Source organism: Danio aesculapii, chromosome 20 (assembly GCF_903798145.1).
Source record: "Danio aesculapii chromosome 20, fDanAes4.1, whole genome shotgun sequence".
In the NCBI taxonomy this organism is placed as follows: domain Eukaryota; kingdom Metazoa; phylum Chordata; class Actinopteri; order Cypriniformes; family Danionidae; genus Danio; species Danio aesculapii.
In genome coordinates this window covers 12,666,175-12,686,259 of record NC_079454.1, presented here as the reverse complement: position 1 = coordinate 12,686,259, position 20,085 = coordinate 12,666,175, and the positions used below count along the sequence as shown (strand labels likewise).

Sequence of the window (20,085 nt, the reverse complement as noted above, 5' to 3'; positions counted from 1 at the left end):
TCCTGAGCTCATTTCTAAAGCTCTCAAATCACAGAGAAAGCGTTTCTCCTGAACAATGAGCCTCAGATATCAGCCTTAAATAAATTCACATACAAGTTCTAAGTCTTTCACAGATTGCGTGTGGACTTGTTCCGCGTCTCAGAGAGAGGCTGACAGAATAAAAAAGCTCAGACGTGAGAATCCTTCGCCTAACCTCAAAGCTACACTGATAATTAGGCTGAAGAAAGGAGTGTGTAAAGTGAAGAGGAGAAAAACGAGGGATCTGTTCCTTTTCTTCTCAGCTCTTTTCTTGTTCTTCACTTCTCCGGTGTAATTATCTGCTCAGAGGCCCATGCCACCTACCTAAACTGTGTGTGTGTGTCTGTGTGTGCGTACAAGAGCTTGCCAACCTCTAAAAACAAGTCACCTCCATACAGTGAGCTGAACTCCTGTGCACGAGGGTAATTAGGCTCATCGAGGGAGTGAGAGATGTGGGCAGCAGAATGAATGAGGTGCTGCCATTAAAGAATGCGACGAAGAGGAACAAGTGCAAATTATGGACAGTATTTTGGGATTAAAGTGATGCACAACATGTGCATATCAATTTCCCAGGCAAAAGGCTAGCATTTTGCTACAACTGCCAATGGCTGATGGCTTGAAAACATTTATCAGCCACAAAATGATATGTCTGATATTTAATTTAAAAGTAAAGCAAGCTTGGCAATCATATAAAATTACTTTTATTAGTACTATTATTTGATTAATTTATTTGAATTATTAAGCAAATTAAGCAAAATTCATATAATTTATAATACTTTGATAATTCATTCTGCAACTTGTTTAATAAAAAAAACTTCTTCTTCTTCTTCTTCTTCTTATTATTATTATTATTAATAATATTTTTTAAGAGATAGTTCATGCAAAAATTAAAATTCTGTCATAATTTACTCACCTTTTACCTGTTTGAGTTTCTTTCTTTAAAAAATATCTCCTTTAGCGTAAAAAAAAATCATGACAGTTTAGAATTTATTTTTGGGTTAACTGTTCCTTTATTTCTTAACAATAATAGTTATTATATTTATTATTATGATATACAACAGTAGTTGCTGAATCGTCTTAGCCTGAAATAATAAATAACAGTGTTTAAATTGTGAAAAGAAGTTGTTTAATGGATCTTAACTTAGCAAAAATGTCCTTCCTCAAGAAACCTATTATGTATGCATGTAAGTACACTGTAAAACCGAACAGTCAAAATCACTAAATGAAATAGTTAGTTTAACTTATATATTTTTAAAGGCTACTTTGACTCAATGAAAAGAGTTATCGTAACTCATGAACAAATTATATTAAGCAGAACTCAAAACGAATGAGTTATGAATGAATTAATTATATTTTTTGTGTTAACTCTAAAACTATAAGCAATACCAAACCATATGAGTAGATATATACAGTAGTTGTTTGGACTTAATTTGTTGAACTTATAGCGATTTGAATGCTTAAAAGCATTTTTAAATGCTTAAAAAATTACTAATCCTCTAAAAGTTTGACAACACAAATCATATATGTGTATATGACTCTATATATAGACATAGTAGTTTGGTGGTACTCAAACCACATTTTTTCAAAACTTAAATGGTTTGCCGCAATCGGTTTCCTCAAACAGTTTGAGTTAACTTTACTCTACTACACTGTAAAACCCAGCAGTCAACATTATCAAATTAAATTAGTGTAGTTAAGTCAAAGTTTACTGAAAGTTAATTCTACTCATTTGAAAAGAGTTTGAACTTAGTGTTGAAGGTAATGAGTTAATTAAATACCTTATTACTACAACTTAAATGGAGTAAGTTCACAGTACTCGTTTGGATTAGCTTTTGTTAACTCAAATGGTTTGTAGCTTTCAGTTTCCTCAAACAGTTTGAGTTGACTTAATTAATTTGGTTTTACAGTACTCAGTTGATTTGAGTTCTCTGTTTATTTATTCTCTTTATTTACTGTGCTCAAATTGCTTCATTTACTCAAATGAATGAAGTTCACGGTACTCATTAGAATTAGTTTTTGAACTTAAATGGTTTATTGCAATTGGTTTCCTCAAACGGTTTAAGTTACCTTAACTTTTTGGGCTTGTATGTATACTGTGTACAGTGCCTGTAGAAAATCATCACAGAAAATATATAGTCAATAATCACCATCATACATTTTATTTGTCATACAGCCTGAAATCAAAATCACACTCCAAATAACTTTTCCAGCATTTGAAATGTTTTTGTAGCCTTCTCCTAATTTGTGCCTTTTTTTATCCCAAAGGTTTTTTGAAAGCAGGGTGTAAAGTGAGTAAAGTAAGTAAAGGTATAGATTTGCAGGGTATGATCATTTTCTATAGGCACTGTATGTATTTTTTTTTTCTTGGTGTATAGTATTTTTGAGTTGGCTTAAGTTCAATTAATATTACATTTCATCACATTGAACAGGTTGAGTTTGATCTTCTTTCAGGTATAAAAAGCTAATGGACTTTTCTTATTATATGTGCATATAGGTAGTCTTAGAATATATATATATATATATATATATATATTCATTCATGTGCGACGCAGTGGTGCAGTAGGTAGTGCTGTCAGGTAGTGAAGGTCGCTGGTTCGAGCCTAGGCTGAGTCAGTTGGCGTTTCTGTGTGGAGTTTGCATGTTCTCCCTGCATTCGCGTGGGTTTCCTCAAGGTGCTCTGGTTTACCCCACAGTTTAAAGACATGCGGTACAGGTGAATTGGGTAGGCTAAATTGTCCGAAGTGTATGTGTGTGTGAATGGTTGTGTATGTGTTTCCCCATGATGGGTTGCAGCTGGAAGGGCATCCGCTGCATAAAACAAATGCTGGATAAGTTGGCGGTTCATTCCGCTGTGGCGACCCTAGATTAATAAAGGGACTAAGCCAAAAAGAAAACTAATAAATGAATGAATATTCATTTTCTTGTCGGTTTAGTTCCTTTATTAATCCGGGGTCGCCACAGCGGATTGAACCGCAAACTTATTCAGCACGTTTTTATGCAGCAGATTCCCTTCCAGCTGCAACCCATCTCTGGGAAACACACACACACACTCACTCACACTCATACACTACGGTCAATTTAGCCTTCCCAATTCACCTGTACCGCATGTCTTTGGACTGTGGGGGAAAAAGAAAACTGATGAATGAATGAATATTCATTTTCTTGTCGGCTTAGTCCCTTTATTAATCCGGGGTCGCCACAGCGGATTGAACCGCAAACTTATTCAGCACGTTTTTATGCAGCAGATTCCCTTCCAGCTGCAACCCATCTCTGGGAAACATCCACACACACTCACTCACACTCATACACTACGGACAATTTAGCCTTCCCAATTCACCTGTAACGCATGTCTTTGGACTGTGGGGGAAACCGGAGCACCAGGAGGAAACTCACGCGAACGCAGGGAGAACATGCAAACTCCACACAGAAACATCAACTGACCCAGACGAGGCTCGAACCATCAACCTTCTTGCTGTGAGGTGACAGGTCACGCCATATATATATATATTAATAAAAATAATTAATTAAGTAATATTTATTAGTAATAATAATTAGATAATGATCAAACAACAACTTCTACATTTCAGAAAAAGGACACATTAAAAAAATTATTAGCCCTTTAGCTAATGTCATGTTCTGCTTTGCCATTATTTAGTGAAGTAAAAGAATTCAGATGATGGTTGTTTTCTCAGTCGTGACCTCTGGCCTGGCCTCAGTTTGATTGAACACTGTTTTTCTGACTGCTGCTCTTTAGCACTTCTGTGTTCAGACAAGTGGAAGAACTTTTTCTTTTTCAATCATCGATGTTCTTAAATCCTCCTGGAGAGTTTGTATAATGTATTTACCATACATTATTACATCAGGCACATTCAAATATACATTGCTGGGGGAGATATGATGATGTAGTATTTCAGCATAACACAAAAACACTGCATCTGCAAAATGATGAGTAAAGAAGAATAAATAATGTACTTTGTGTAAATTCCTCCTGAGAATTTTGTATTCGTTTTTTCAAATATTTCCCAGGTTCTGTTTGAACTTTTTTTCCCAGCACATCTTTAAACATAATCATTTTAATAACTACTAATGTTTTATTTTATTATTATATATTTTTGGCATTATGAGATTACATGAAATTTAACTAGTTATTTTACAAGTTCTAGTGTTCAAAGTTTCAAGTTCAATTTAAAGGCCTTTATTTAGCAGGCCATTGCTGTTATTATTATCATCATATAAGAAGATGTATTTCATTTTAACATTCTTAAGTAAAGAAAAACATTTACAGGTAATTTTTAGCCTATTTTGGACTTTCATAAATCTAAATAAAAAGTGTGAAATGCTAATAATAGCCTGTATTAAACTAAAATAATTTCTTTATTATTATTATTATTATTATTATTATTATTATTATTATTATTATTATTATTATTATTATTATTATTATTATTATTATTATTATTGGGGTGGTATGGTGGCTCAGTAGTTAGCACTGTTGCCTCACAGCAAGAAGTTGGATAAACTAAATTGACCATAGTGTATGAGTGTGAATGTGAATGAGAGAGTGTTTGGGTGTTTTCCAGTACTGGGTTGTGGCTGGAAGAGCATCCGCTACATAAAACATATGCGGGAATAGTTGGTCGTTCATTCTGCTGTGGCGACCCCTGATAAATAAGGGATTAAGCTGATGAAAAATGAATGAATGAATATTATTATTATTATTATTATTATTATTATTATTATTATTATTATTATTCACATGGGTGACTTTATACAAAAAAGAAAGTAAGCAGCAGAAAGAGATAAAAAGATTTCCTTATGGTATCAGACAGTAAAAATATAATGTCATCCAGGTGGAAAAGCGCTTGTGTAAAGCGCTTTGAGTGTCCCGAAAAGCACTATATAAATGTAAGGAATTATTATTACTACTATTAAATTTAAAGAAAATACACTTTTAAAAAGATTGTTTGCTCAAAAATGATATCTCTGCCAACATTTACTCACCCTTCACTTGTTTCTTTATTTTGCATAATCAGTCATTTTGAATAACGCTGGTTGATTGTACTGTTTAATTTCAATAGTATTTTTATTTCCTATAGGGTACCATCAACCAACAATTTTCAAAACATCTTCTATTGTGTTCAACAGAAGAAGAAACTCATAAAGGTTTTAATCCAGGTAAGGTAATTTGGGTTTTTTTGGAGGGTGAACTACCCCTTTAAGTTTTTATTTTGTAGCACTTTATCAATTTGACCCTTTATAGTTTAATTGAAATACATATTTTTTAAACCTGGTTTCCAATAATAATAATAATATATATATATATATCCTGCACTGGAACCATAAATCTTCAGTTCAGCAGCACTTACAGACACCACGCCGCAAAGATTTACCACATTTTAGATAGGGATAGAGGGAATGACTTGCCCAGCTCTAGTTGGAGTCTCTGGCCATTTTTAAGAAACGGCTAAAGACGCATCTGTTTTGTCAACACATAATCCTCCGACAATAGCGGTCCCTATTTATTATTATTTATCTCTGTTTGTCCTGCTTGTTCGTCTGTTTTATATTAAAAAAGTAAAAGCACATTGCTAAACTAAATGAGATTTGTCACTGCATCTGCGTATTGTTGCTTTTCTCGTCAAAGTTTGGTTTGAAGAGCTTTTATTATCCTCAATTGTAAATGTTTTGTAAATGTTTTCATACATAATGTGCATGATTAGATTTAATTTTACAATATATACACTACTCGTCAAAAGTTTGGGGTCAGTAGGATTTTAAATGTTATAAAATTAGTTCCTCCTGCTCACCAACGCTGCATTTATTTCATCAAAAATACAGTACAAATTGTAAATTGTGAAATGTTATTGCACTATAAAATAACTGTTCAATAGGAGTTTATAATTTAATTTAATAATTTCAAGTCATCATCCAGTGAAACACTCAAAATTACGCGAAACTCTGGAGGAAATGTGGATGGTGTGGTGATGCAATGACGTTAATCGAATTATGTGCTACAACATGTAAAACAGGATGATGAAAGAAACATTCAAAAAGCAACTCATGTAAACAACTTAATCATATAGTATTGTCTTATTCAGATTAATGCTAATAATTCGATTACTGATGCCCATGTAAACATAGCCAATGAATACAATTCTGTAGCTCCTGGTCAACTATAACTTAGACTGCATATTTTGCAATGTGACTTTTGCGAATGAGCATATTGTGATATCAATGCTGAAGCAATATATTGTGCAGCCCTGTACACAACATATGAATTTATAAAATGATGGTTTACAAACGTTTTTATTATGAATAAATATAAACCTGTTGTGAAAGAGATGCTTGACATTTATATCAAGAGGCATTCATGCAGCACCACTCTTGTTTTTTTATAGTGGATATGGTTTAATACTTTTGTTTTGACTGCGACTTTAAGAAGACTGCTATGGAGCCTTTCAAAGTAGATTGTCTTTTTCTAGTTACTTGTGCTTTGAGGCCTAAGGTGAAACTCAGAAGCAAACCAGAAGAGACCGTGAAAAGAAAAAAGGAGAGATGCTTTGATGGAAAAATGGACTGGATTGATTTACATTGTAGACTATTAGACACACATAGTGAAGTGTATGAGAATGTGACCCCACTTAGCTCAACGCACACACACACACACACACGTGCATATGCAAGAGAGCATCTGAAAGTCTCTGGAAAACACACGGTGGCATGCTAATGGGATAAGCAGAAGATCGGATCAGAGCTTTCTCATAACGTACCTCCCTCAGGGAACAATCACTGCAGAAAAAGAGAGATAGGGAACCAAACTGAAGTCAATGACCGTATGTCGCCTTAATCACATTTAGTCTTAAAGAGACAGTTAACAGAAAAAATATAGAAATTCTGTTGTTGTTTTGTTTTATACCACATGCACTGACTTTTACTGTGTGCAGAAACATTGTTCAGAATTTTTAGTTTTGTTTGTTTTGATATTCATTCATTCATTTTGGCTAAGTCCCTTTATTAATCAGGGATCGCCACAGCGGAATGAACCGCCAACTTATCAAGCATATGTTTTACGCAGCAGATGCCCTGCCAGCTCTAACCCATGACTGGGAAACACCCATACACTCTCATTCACACACATACACTATGGACAATTTAGCTTACCCAATTCACATATAGCCAATTCTTTGAACTTGTGGAAACCGGAACACACAAAGGAAACCCACACGAAGACGGGGAGAACATGCAAAACTTCTCCACACAGAAATGCCAACTGACCCAGCCGAGGTTCAAACCAGTGATCTTCCTGCTGTGAGGCAACAGCACTACCCATTGCGCCAACGCGCCACCTTGTTTTGAGCTATATATTAAGGGTATGAATTTATAAAATGATGGTTTACAAATGTTTATAATTAATTGAATACATTTGTAGTTCTTTTATAAAATTTAATGCTAAGATTTTAAGAGAAAAAGCTTTGTTTAAAGATTAAAATATATTCAACGCTGTCCTTAAAATTGATATTTTATTTGTTTGAACCTAATACAGTACATTTATGTAATTTATGTATTATTATTTTTCATTCATTCGTTTTCTTTTCGGCTTAGACCCTTTATTAAACTGGGCTCGCCACAGCGGAATGAACCACCAATTTATCTAGTATATGTTTTAAGCAGTGTGTGCCCTTCCAGCTGCAACCCATCACTGGGAAATGCCCACACACACGCATTCACACACATATATTATGGACAATTTAGTTTACCTAATTCACCTATACCGCATGTCTTTGGATTTGTGGGGGAAACCGGAGCACCCGGAGAAAACCCACACAAACATGAGGAGAACAAGCAAACACCACACAGAAATGCCAACTGACCCAGCCGAGGCTCAAACCAGCGATCTTCTTGCTGTGAGGCAACTGCACAATTTATATACTTGAAGTCAGAATTTTTAGCCCCCCTGTTTATTTTTTTCCCCAATTTCTATGTTATAGAGAGAAGATTTTGTCAACACATTTCTAAACATAATAGTTTTAATAACTCATTTCTAATAACTGATTTATTTTATCTTTGCCATGATGACAGTAAATAATATTTGACTAGATATTTTTCAAGACACTTCTATATAGCTTGTGTGACATTTAAACACTTAACAAGGTTAGTTAGATCTACTAGGCAAGTTAGGGTAATTAGGCAAGTCATTGTATAATGATGGTTTGTTCTGTAGACTATCGGAAAAAATACTTTAAAGGGGCTAATAATTTTGACCTTAAAATGTTTTTTTTAAAAATTAAAAACTATATATATATATATATATATATATATATATATATATATATATATATATATATATATATATATATAAAGCTTTATAAATATAAACTTTTTTGAACAATTGGTTTTGAATTTGTGTTGAATTTGTATATATTACCTGTGATGCTCAACAAATACATAAAAATTCATAAAAAAATATTTATATGTGCTAAAAATTAAAGAATGTCTTTGAACATCACTTCATCGACTACTTTCCTATTTTTCTGCTAAAATATTCAAATTGGAACATATTTCATTAAATAATGTATCGTTAGCACAATTAAACAACATTTTAGAAAGCTTGGTATAGCAAAAAAATTATAAATTCTTAATATAATCAACTGAAGAAAAAAAACTGATATTTATGTCATTTTTAACCTTATTACAGTAATGTCTTATGTTAAGGGTATACACATCATATGGATTTATAAAATGATGGTGTACAAAAGTTTATTATGATTTGAATGCATTTGTAGTTCTTTTATAATATGTAATGCTTCGTTTTAGAAGGAAAAGCTTTGTTTAAAGATTACAATATCCATCATGTCCTTAAACATTTAAATTTAATTAGTTTGTACTTAATACAGTACATTTATGTAATTTATGTGTTATTATTTTTTAATATAATATAAAATATTTTTGTAATTTTTAAATATATATTTTTAATATTTTTTAAAGATTATTTTAAAAAACATAGAAAGTCATGATTCAAAGCTGTCATTTTTCATTTGCCAGACAGATTGTGACATTTTTTTTTACTTTAAATGAGAACAAATAAAAATTTTACAGCGTCACCACTGTTGTTGTTCTTTTACCTAAAAAATTTCTATTCACTATTTGTTTTAGGTATCTGTTAAAAGAATATATTGTATTTATAATTAACATTTAAAAATGTGTCTTTAATGTACATCTTTGTTTTTAAATACACTGAATCCACTTTATATTTTATAATAATAGTTAAAAACTATTAAAAAACTATACTATTTTAAAAAATCACATTCATGATTCATACTTGTCATGTTCCATTTGCCAGATGCCATTTTGTCATTGTAATTGTTACTGTTAATCATGTTGAGTCACCAATGGGCTTTCTTATAAGGCTGCAAATTGACTGTATTTGTTTATTTGAACCTGTCTAAGTGCATGTATTCAACTTGGTTTTTAAACAATCGTGTTTAAAAGCTCAATTTCTGCAGAAAACTACATTACCCACAATGCTACACCGAGAGTCCACCAATCAGAGAGTCACAGTGAGTAAAGTAGGCCAAAGGATATTTAGCTCTTCATTCTTTTAATGCACCTCTTATTAGGTTGCAAATCAAGTTGGTCTCTTTGCACTTTCAATAAATTAATGAATAAAAATATACAAAAACAAAACACATTTTTTTACCAACAGTTTCAAACAAAGAGAAAATGACACACTTAAAATTAAATAAATAAAAAAATTTAATAAATAAATATATTAAAAATAACTGATTAAATTTACTTACATATTATTTTGGCCTAATTTCTTTTATCACTTGACCCAAAACATGTTTTTTTACTGATTTTGGTGAATTGTCTCTTTAAGAGTGTCCTCTATGAGACAATAACCAAAATATGTGAAAAACATCTCACATAAGCTCTTATAATGCACACAAAAAAATGCTCTGAGTGCAACCTTCAACCCTAATAACTGTTAAAGTACTCTGAAACCTCCATATCCATCTCTCAGCGGACCAATGAGACTCTGCGTCCCCATTCAAAAGCCAATCACGGAGAAGTAAATTAATAATGAGCTACAGTTTCCTGCACGTCTCCCTCATTTTCCACGCATGGTTCTCTAAATACTTCTGACTCAAAGAGAACAGCTAGTAAATCTCCATGTATATACTGTAGTATATCCTTATGGGACAGTGTCATATTTTCACAATTTCATTTTATTCATATAGCAGATGCTGCAATTCGCCATCATGACTCAAAGGGACACCAGGGCATGAAAAACATGGTCTGGGTGAAATATGGTTCAGGGCAAGGGAAATGCAGTCTGGAGGAAAACAAATTATTTCTGGGGTCTGTAGGGAGTCTGAAGCTCAAGTGAAAGGCGGACTCCCGTGAGGAGCGATGGCTAGTTAGCTAGCTGACCGTAATGTTCTGCCCTGAACCTAATGCTTTTAGCATTGCTGGAGATGTGGTGTGTGTGTGTCTACATGTGGATTTTGAAAGGGCCTCGCTGGTCAGCTGTTCCCAAATTACTCATTAGGCAGCTAAGTATGTGTGACTATTAAGTAGTCGCTGTTATTAGTCCTACATAATGGCCCAATCAACATCTCTACCTCAATGAATTGCCATTACCGTAACGATCGAGTAAGGCACAGGCAGAACTGCATATACAGCTTGAGAATTGAATTAAAGCTGGGAATTTGAAATGAGGTGGAGAAACAGAGGGCAGAATGGCACTTTTGTATCTAAAGATAAAGATATGGGTTTATGCTATTAAAATGATTTAGCTACGTAAACTTTATTCAGTGAATATTTTGTATTCAATTTTTGTGTGACATTTTATATACATTATCTAATAAACTTTATGAATAAACTCAATATACCTAATATTCATTCATTCATTTTCTTTTGGCTTAGTTCCTTATTTATCAAGGGTCGCCACAGCAGAATGAACCGCCAACTATTCCAGCATGTGTTTTACACTGCAAATGCCCTTCCAGCCACAACCCAGTACTGGGAAACATACTCACATTCACACTCATATACTATGACCAATTTAGTTCCTCCAATTAACTTATACCACATGCAAAAACTGGAGTAAACACATGGAGAACATGCAAACTCCACACAGAAATGCCAGCTGAACACCCTTTTTGCTGTGAGGTGACAGTGTTAACCACTGGGTCACCGTGAATCCCTAAATCTAATATATAACTAGATGATAATATTTAACATATTTTATTTATATGCATTTAGTTTTTAATTAAATGACCATGAATTAAAAAAATAAATAAATAAAAAAACACGGTCACACTTTTTTTGATGGTCGGTTGTTGAATTAAAGTTATATTGCATCTACATGCCAACTACTTCTCATTAGATTATAAGCAGACTGTTAGGTTGTAAGGGTTAGTGTAAGTTGACATGTACTTGCAAATTTTCTTATAGTCAATTAATCTGTCAATTATAGTCAATTAATCTGTATAGCAGCAGTATCAACCGATATTAAGCAGACAGTCTACTAATACTTAAATGGACCATCAAAATAAAGTGATACCAAAAAACACATACAAACACATACACACTGTAAAATTAGCTTGTCAGAGTTAGGTTGGAAAAGTAAAATCTGTCATAGCAGTAAATGGAAATATCGTTATACACTTTTAAACAGCAATAAAACAAAAATCCACACATCAAGGCAACAAGGGTTGCAAAAATATACAATCTCAGCAATAAAGGTTCAAAACCTGTCCCTGGGATGGTACCTTTTCAAAAGGTACACTTTTGTACCTTAAATGTGCACACTGATACCTTAAAAGTACAATTTTGTACCTTTTAAATAGCTTTTTAGTTATTAATATGTAGCTTTAAGGTACACACGTGGCCCTATAAGGTACAAAAGTGTATCTTTTGAAAAGGTACCACCCCAGTGAAAGGTTTTCTGAGAGTTTATTTAATCTATTATTATATTATTACTGTCTACACTTTCAAAAATGCTGGGCTGCACACATTTCTCTTATGTTGTAATAAAAAAACTAATTAAGTTAACTTAATTGTTTTTACAAATTTACGTGAATTTAACATAAAACAACTAAGTTGTCCCAAAAGACTCAAGAATTGTGTTAATTCAACACATTTTAAATAAGTAGTTTAAACAAGGAGCAAAAACATTTTGTGAATGTAGTTCTATGCTAAAATGGTAAACTGCTTTGTATTTGAATATATAAACAAAAAACACAGAATAGAATGTAGTCAAATTGACATAAAAAAACAAATATATTAAAACACTTTAATTTTAATATTAAAATTACAGCATTTTAAAACATTTTCTATCCATATTTCTGTATATAAATCTAAAATTGTGTACATTTAGTGGAGCTGGCGACGCAGTGGCACAGTTGGTAGTGCTGTCGCCTCACAGCAAGAAGGTCGCTGGTTCGAGCCTCGGCTGGGTCAGTTGGTGTTTCTGTGTGGAGTTTGCATGTTCTCCCTGCGTTCGCGTCGGTTTCCTCCAGGTGCTCCGGTTTCCCCCACAGTCCAAAGACATGCGGTACAGGTGAATTGGGTAGGCTAAATTGTCCGTAGTGTATGATTGTGAGCGAGTGTGTATGGGGGACTAATAAAGGGACTAAGCTGAAAAGAAAATGAATGAATGAATGAATGAATGAATGAATGAATGAATGAATGAATGAATGAATGAATGATTTAGTGGAGCTGTATTACAAAATTGAAATCTGTTTTGATGTGTTTTGCAAGTATAGAATATTTTTGCATTATATGTAAAGTGAAGGTTTAATTATTTGTTTGGTTAGTGTGTTGCAATCCTTTGAATAACAATAGGGAAAATCCCTCTTCTTGTCACTTCCATTCAAATTCCAATTCAACATCCTGTGGATTGATACCAATTGAATTTAAATTCACACTCATTATATAAATGACAGCTTGTTCTTACATTCTTACATTCTGAATCTTGCAAAGGAGCACTTCTTACTAACTTTTTGATATAAACTAGTGTCAAGTAATGAGCTGACAGAATGTTAAAAGACTCCCTGAAGCAGTTTCAGCACCTTAATGAGATGGAAGGAAGGTGATATCACAGATATACATTTTTCAGTTTGCAATTGTTATATCCAAGAGATAGCTCACCAAAAAAATCTATCATAATTTACTCTCTGTCTTCTTGTTGACACTTACATGTTATGATGCATTTGGTTGTCAATATATTTGTAATACATTTCAAACAATGTCATCTTTCCATCTAAAATGATTTAACAGAGTGAATGACACTTGTCAAAAGCATGCATACAATCTTCTTCATATTAATGACGTGTCATGTCATGATTATAACAGTGTTATGACAGCCTTGTTATCATCCCCTTCAAGTACAGTACTTTTTTTTTACAATGGAAGTCAATGGCTATTGGTTTCCAGGAATCAAAATATCAGAACAGGAATGAAAAAATCAAAAGAAATGAAACTCAAAAAGGTTTGGAACTGAGAATGAGCAAATGCCAGTTTTCATTTTTGGGTTTTTAAGTGAACTATCCTCCATTATATAGAGAACACAAGACATCACTTGTCCACTTCTGCTGGAAAAATAACAGAGCCAAAATACAAGATCATGAAACTTATACGAATGTGATGAAATTCCCAGGTAACACCACTGTACAAAGACTTTGTAAATTCACGGTTTGAAAATTCTGTCATCTTTTACTCGCCCTCATGTCATTCTTAAACTGTGTGTCTTATTTTCTTTCTATAGTGTAAGGCAGAAAAATGTTTTAGCAGAACATCTTCACTCTTTCAGATCTGCCTAAAACAACCCAAAAGTAGCATAAAAATACACTTAAACATCACATGCCCATACATGTGTGAAATGTAGTAATTATTCCTTTTAAAAAAATTCACCTTCTACAGGGGATATAAAATCATATGAGTAAATGCTGCAATTTTCATTTCCAGTGAACTATTCCTTTAATAATTTATGCTAGCGCTGCTGCAGGTTCCCCTTTGGTTCCCCTGTCTTTATCGCTTATCTCTGTAACTCTCAGTCAAGGCCGACCTCTCTGACGTCACACAGACAGACCGCCGGCACCACGGTCGCTGTATGTGTGTGTGTGTGTGTGTATGTGTGTGTGTGCTTCGGCCGGGCCGGTAATGATGAGCAGATGGTGGTGCGCGCTGATGACCGGAGACTCTCTCAGAGCGCACAGGACATCTGCTCCGTAGACATTCGCTGCTGTCACAGGCACTCAGAGTGCCAGTTTGCCTGTCCCTGTCCCTGCCTGTCACGACTAGAGACGCAGTCATGCCCACGAGAAGACAGCAGTGGAAGAAGACATCATCACCTGAGCAAATTCCCTAATCAGGTTTCAGCACTGTCATAAAATCCATTTACATTGTCAATTCACACTGTTTAAGATGCACCGCATAAGATGAGCATCATTTTTACCCCATCTGATGCTCGTGAGATTTTGGGCATAACCAAAGCCAAACTAGCCTATATAGAATTACTTTGTTTTAATTTATGATGAAGATCTGCGGCAATGATTCTGATTGGTCGTTCAGTGATCAAACATTTGTAATTAATGGCAGGACAGTTTAACTGACTGTTCACGCCAAGGTTGATTACTTTAGAGCAGGGGTGGGCAAACTCGGTCCTGGAGGGCCGGTGTCCTGCACAGTTTAGCTTCAACTCTAATCAAACACACCTGAACATGCTAATCAATGTCTGCAAGATCACTAATTATCTATAAGCAGGTGTGTTTGATCAGAGCTGGAGCTAAACTGTGCAGGACACCGGCCCTCCAGGACCGAGTTTGCCCACCCCTGCTTTAGAGTGTATTAGGCCACACCCACTTTTTAGCAGCCAATGTTTTTTTTTCTCATTGAGGAATTAGGAATTAAATAAATATATAACAGGGTATCCTCAGGGTCTTAAAAACAGTTTAAAATACCTTAAGTTTCAAAAACACAATTTTAGGCCTTAAAAAGTCTTAAATTCACTGAAATATTGCTTTGTAGGTCTTCAACAATTCACCAAAATTCACCCCACCACTGCTACATTACTTCTCATTCAAAACATTCAGTCGTTGTTGTTTTTTTAATAGCGGGATATTATCTCACCAAAACAGGTTAAAAGGTAAGTGAATTATAACAGTGCAACCTTTTCTGTAAACATAGTAGTGTTGTGCGTCATTTGTTAACCCTTTAAGGTGACATGGTGGTGACTGACTCACTGACTGACAGGTACTTGATGCGTGACGCTAGCAAACACAGCGAAGCTTTCAGTTAAGTTGAACACAGTTTACGTTTCACTTTACTTCGGGACACATTAATGCCGCTTGGTAGGTCTATTGGAGAAATTCATAAATAGACCTAGCAAATATAATACATTTTGGAGACATACTTGTTATGTAAATACACTAAATCGCACTTCAGCAGCGTTTATTTGAGGGTGTGCAAGAAGTTTTTATTCACAAACAGAGGAAATTGGCACGCAAGTAAAGAGATTCACATGCTCGACATGAATGTGCTCTGGACTTCTAATACTGCGCTCACCACATTTGTTATTGAAATAACACCACAGGTAGTTGGTAGATCTGTGTAAAAGTCCCAACAGAGTCTGCCACCACAGCTGGAAAAAATCCTTGAGGAAAAAATTAACTTTATCAAATGAAATGATTCTAGTTATCTCAAAATGAAATGAAAGTTAATTCTACTCATTTAAAAATTTTTGAACTCAGTGTTGAAGGTAATGAGTTAATTAAATACCTCATTACTTCAACTTAAATGGAGTAAGTTCACAGTGCTCATATAGATCAGTTTTTAAACTCAAATGGTGTGTAGCAATCGGTTTTCTCAAATAGTTTAAGTTGCCTTAACTTACTGGATTTTACAGTACACAGCTGGTTTGAGTTCTCTTTGTTTATTGAGATTTACTGTAACTGATATTAGAACAGTCTGTTGAGCATACATTTAGTTTTTAAAGAGTTTTTGTACACAGTTAGGTTCTGCTTGTTTTGACGGTTTATTTAAAATAGGAAATATAAAGTATAAGAAATAACTAATTAGAATTACTTTTTGATGGGGCAAGAAAATTTTTTTTTCTGCTTGGCCATTAAAAAAATCCAATATAAATCTGAATTTTCATTCTTCGTGGTCTTAAAAAGGTCTTAAATTTGACTTGGTGAAACCCTGTATAAATAAACACATAGGTTAATGCATTGTGAACCATGATCCAAGCCAGTGTGAGGTGGATTGAAGTAAATGAAATCAAGCCAAATAGTCAAAAGTGCAAGACTGTGTACTTCAGTGCTTGAATAGAGATTTCTATGAAGCACTGTGAGAAACTCTAAATAAAAACAACAGAGAAAAATACAACTATTTTGGAGAAGGATTGGATTTTGTTTTCGGGTGAGAAATGTGTATTCTGTACACAAAAATATGTATTTTCAGATTCTATTATGTAATTTGTGGTGCTTCATGAGAGTGGGGAGACCTAAAATAATTTAACTAATTCATTTAGACCTGAAAAGAGGGCGACACAGTGGCTCAGTGGTTAGCACTGTTGCCTCACAGCAAAAAAGGTCACTGATTCGAGTCCCGGCTGAACCAGTTGGCATTTGGAGTTTGCATGTTCTCCCCGTGTCCGTGTGGGTTTCCTCTAGGTGTTCCGGTTTCCCTCACAGTCCAAATACATGCGCTATAGGTGAATTGAATAAACTAAATTGGCCATAGTGTGTGTGTGTGTATGTGTGTGTGTGGGTGAGAAAGAGTGTGTATGGATGTTTCCCAGTGCTGGGTTGCAGCAGGAAGGGCATCCACTGTGTAAAACATATGCTGGATAAGTTGGTGGTTCATACCGCTGTGGCAACCGCTGATGTATAAAGGGACTTAGTCGAAGGAAAAAGACTGAAAATGAATTTAGACCTAAAATAATTTAATTTAACAAACTTTCCTCACTACAGTTGTCTGATTTGTGGAATTTTCTGCATAGTGGGTTGTGTTGTTTATTGCATTAACTGTTAAACAACTGCTCAATAAAGTCAGATCAGCAAAATTATATAATTAACAACCTTGTAGTAGATCAGAACATGCCTTTCAGGTAACATTTTATTTTAAGTCACAATTCATGCTATTAACAAACCAATAACTAACACTACTTGCTTAACAAACTACTGATTAGCTGCTTATTAATAGTTAGTAAGGTAGAAGTTGGGTTAAGGTTTTTGGGTAGATTAGATGCAGAATCAGATCATACTTTATAACAAACAGGCAGGTAATAAGCATATGAGTAATTAGCATAAATTGTGACTTAAACTAAAATGTAATTGTCTTTCTTTGTCAGTCTGTCATTAATAAAATCTATTTCTGTATTGAATTAATCAAATTTGCACTAACAATAACTATAAATTAATAATCATTTTAAAGTAGTGGCAGTTAATTTTTCCAATTCTAATCAATAATAAATTATTAGAAATAAATAATTAATTAATAATTAATCCAATCCCAGATTCAGATCAAGATGTAATTGAGATAGTTTTACTTTTCATTAATTACAAAATTATTAGCAGTAGCATAATGGTTTATGCATGGACGTAAATTCATATACAATCTCAGTCACTTTCTTTCAGCTTGGTCCTTGATTTATCAGGTGTCACAAGGGAATGAACCACCAATTACTATGGCATATTTTATGCGGCAGATGCCCTTCCAGCCGCAAACCAGCACCCAGGCCAATTTACTTTATTTAATTCAAACCTACTGCATGTCTTTGGACTGTGAGGGAAACTGAAGCAACAGGAAGAAGCCCACGCCGACACGAAGAGAACATGCAAACTCTACACATCAATGTGCCAGCCGGGACTCGGAAACAGTGACCTTCTTACTGTGAGGTGAAAGTGTTGTTAACCAATGTGCTATTGTGCTGCCTTCACAAACTGACACCACAAAATCTATTTCTATCTTGAGTTACCTTGACCGAAACTAAACATCCAGCTAAAAATATTTTTTTACTGTTCTACTGTAAAACAAACTCAATAGAGTATTTATAGACACCATACTAATGAATTATTGTGGTCTAACACCAGGCATTTTATTGTCCAACCCCTGTAATCCCTTACATCTGAGATGACCTGGGTTTGAGTAAATTAAGAGCAAGATTTAATTTTTAATCTCTTTAATTGAAAACAATAATAAAACCGAGGAGCATTATCATTAGAATATCTTCAGATTTTTTTCTGGGTGATGAATCAGCCCATCAGAATTCTCGCAACTTCAAAACACTCAAGCCTTTAAAGTGCTTGATAAGGTAACAGCAGCACATTTATAAAAAAAACTAAATGATATCATGCTTTGACCTGGATATACTGATATCTTATAGGCATTGTTTTTGGGTAAATGTTTTTGTGTGAACAATATTTACTGTCTGATGTGCTTTTTTAGCTTTTCCTCCTATATTAATTTCTAAACCAGGGGTGCCTAAACATTTTCTTATGAAGGGCAAAAAAACAATCTTAATTAAGGGTGGTGGGAGGAAGTTAAATAAACCAAACTGCATTTTATAATAAACTTCTTACAATAAAAACAAACAATCCCATTTTTTACACAATGCTGAATATATTTAATACAAGCAATTTCCTCATCAAGGATCCTTTTTTTCTATTGATTCATGTACATTAATTGAAACATTTCATTTAATTTGCTTTTTGTATCTCAACAATTAAACAAACAAAAAAAGGTTACGCTAAAATTAGAAATGATGATCTCTGTTGAAGGCATTGGCTCCATTGCTTCCCATCATTCTCCCTCTCTTCTCAGATAGGATATGGCGGGCAAAATCAAAGGTTACCATGGGCCAACCTAGTTTGGATGTCTCTGTTCTAAACTATTCCCTCAGTGAGTATTTAAAAATAATATTCATAACAACAGGGTTCGTTTAGAAAACACATCTGTTTAGCTGTGCCTTTACTGAATGAGCACTGTGCTACGTCCGGCAGATCCCACTATTATGTTTTTCTCTTCTTTTTCGTTTTTTTATAACCTGTTTTAACACATTTTAATCGTTTTTTTTTTTTTTTTTTTATCATGTTTATTATTTGTTTTTTTAATTTTCCTATACTTGTCTCTTTTATTCCTGTAGATGTCAATATGTCAAGCACTTTGAATTGCCACTGTGTGTGAAATGTGCTATATAAATAAACTTGCCTTAGTTTTAATACTAAGTTTTTCATTTTTTTGTTTGATATTTGGGCCTAAGTCCAAATCGTCTGAATGTATTCTGCAATGATGACCCACTGACTGCATATTATCCCTTACATGAGCTCGTTAACAATGTTTTCAGTACTACTAGCACAGCATCTGAATTTCAAAGCAGCTCACCAGCATGAGACCTGCACTTTAAATCCTGGAATTCTCAGTCCCTCTTGCCGATTAGTGGGCATTACGGGGGCAGGGTGGGGTTAAAGAAAGAAGATCTTCCTTTTGTTGTAGTGAAGAAGGCGGAGTCGTGTCTTCTTCGCTCTGACTTCCGGAGGCTGAAAGGGGTGACATAAGGAAAGGAGCCCCCTTCTTGAGCGCAGTACCAGCGGGCGCGGCTAGAGGGCGCCGTTGAGAGCGTGGCGCTGCCCTTGAACAGCGAGAGCGAGCAGAGCGTCAGTACCAGACCGAACGCAGCACGGATCAGTGCCAGAGAGAGACGGAGGAACGATTCTGTCGCTACATGCCGCCGCTACCGTACGGAACATTATAACCTAGCGGAAAACGGTCAACTCTATCGGTTTCTTTATACAGGACGGAATTTAAACGATGTACCGTTCCGGAGGCGTGATGCTGGGGCTTCTCGCCGCTCTGCAGGTAAAACGAAGGGTCCGAGCAGCGATGCTGCCGCTGCTTTATGTTTGGGGTTTGGCTTGTCTGTATTTGCTGTTTTATGTACTCTGGACCTCTGTAAACTGTCGAACAATTCCCAGTGTGCGTTTATTAGTCAAGATACAAACGAATGCTTTTTGCCTATAGGCAGAATATTAAAATAGGGCGATCAAATTCGGTCCTGTC

At 34.6% G+C, this 20,085-nt stretch overlaps 1 protein-coding gene across 1 annotated transcript in view; it reads left to right on the top strand.

Moving 5' to 3' along the window:
* The first annotated feature begins 19,658 nt into the window (after positions 1–19,658).
* Positions 19,659–20,085, top strand: part of cdh2 (cadherin 2, type 1, N-cadherin (neuronal)) — a 112,658-nt gene continuing 112,231 nt past the window's right edge. The window contains exon 1 of the mRNA XM_056480938.1: positions 19,659–19,884. Within this exon, the coding sequence (XP_056336913.1) occupies positions 19,837–19,884 (48 nt within the window). The 5' untranslated portion in view covers positions 19,659–19,836. The remainder of the gene's footprint in view (positions 19,885–20,085) is intronic.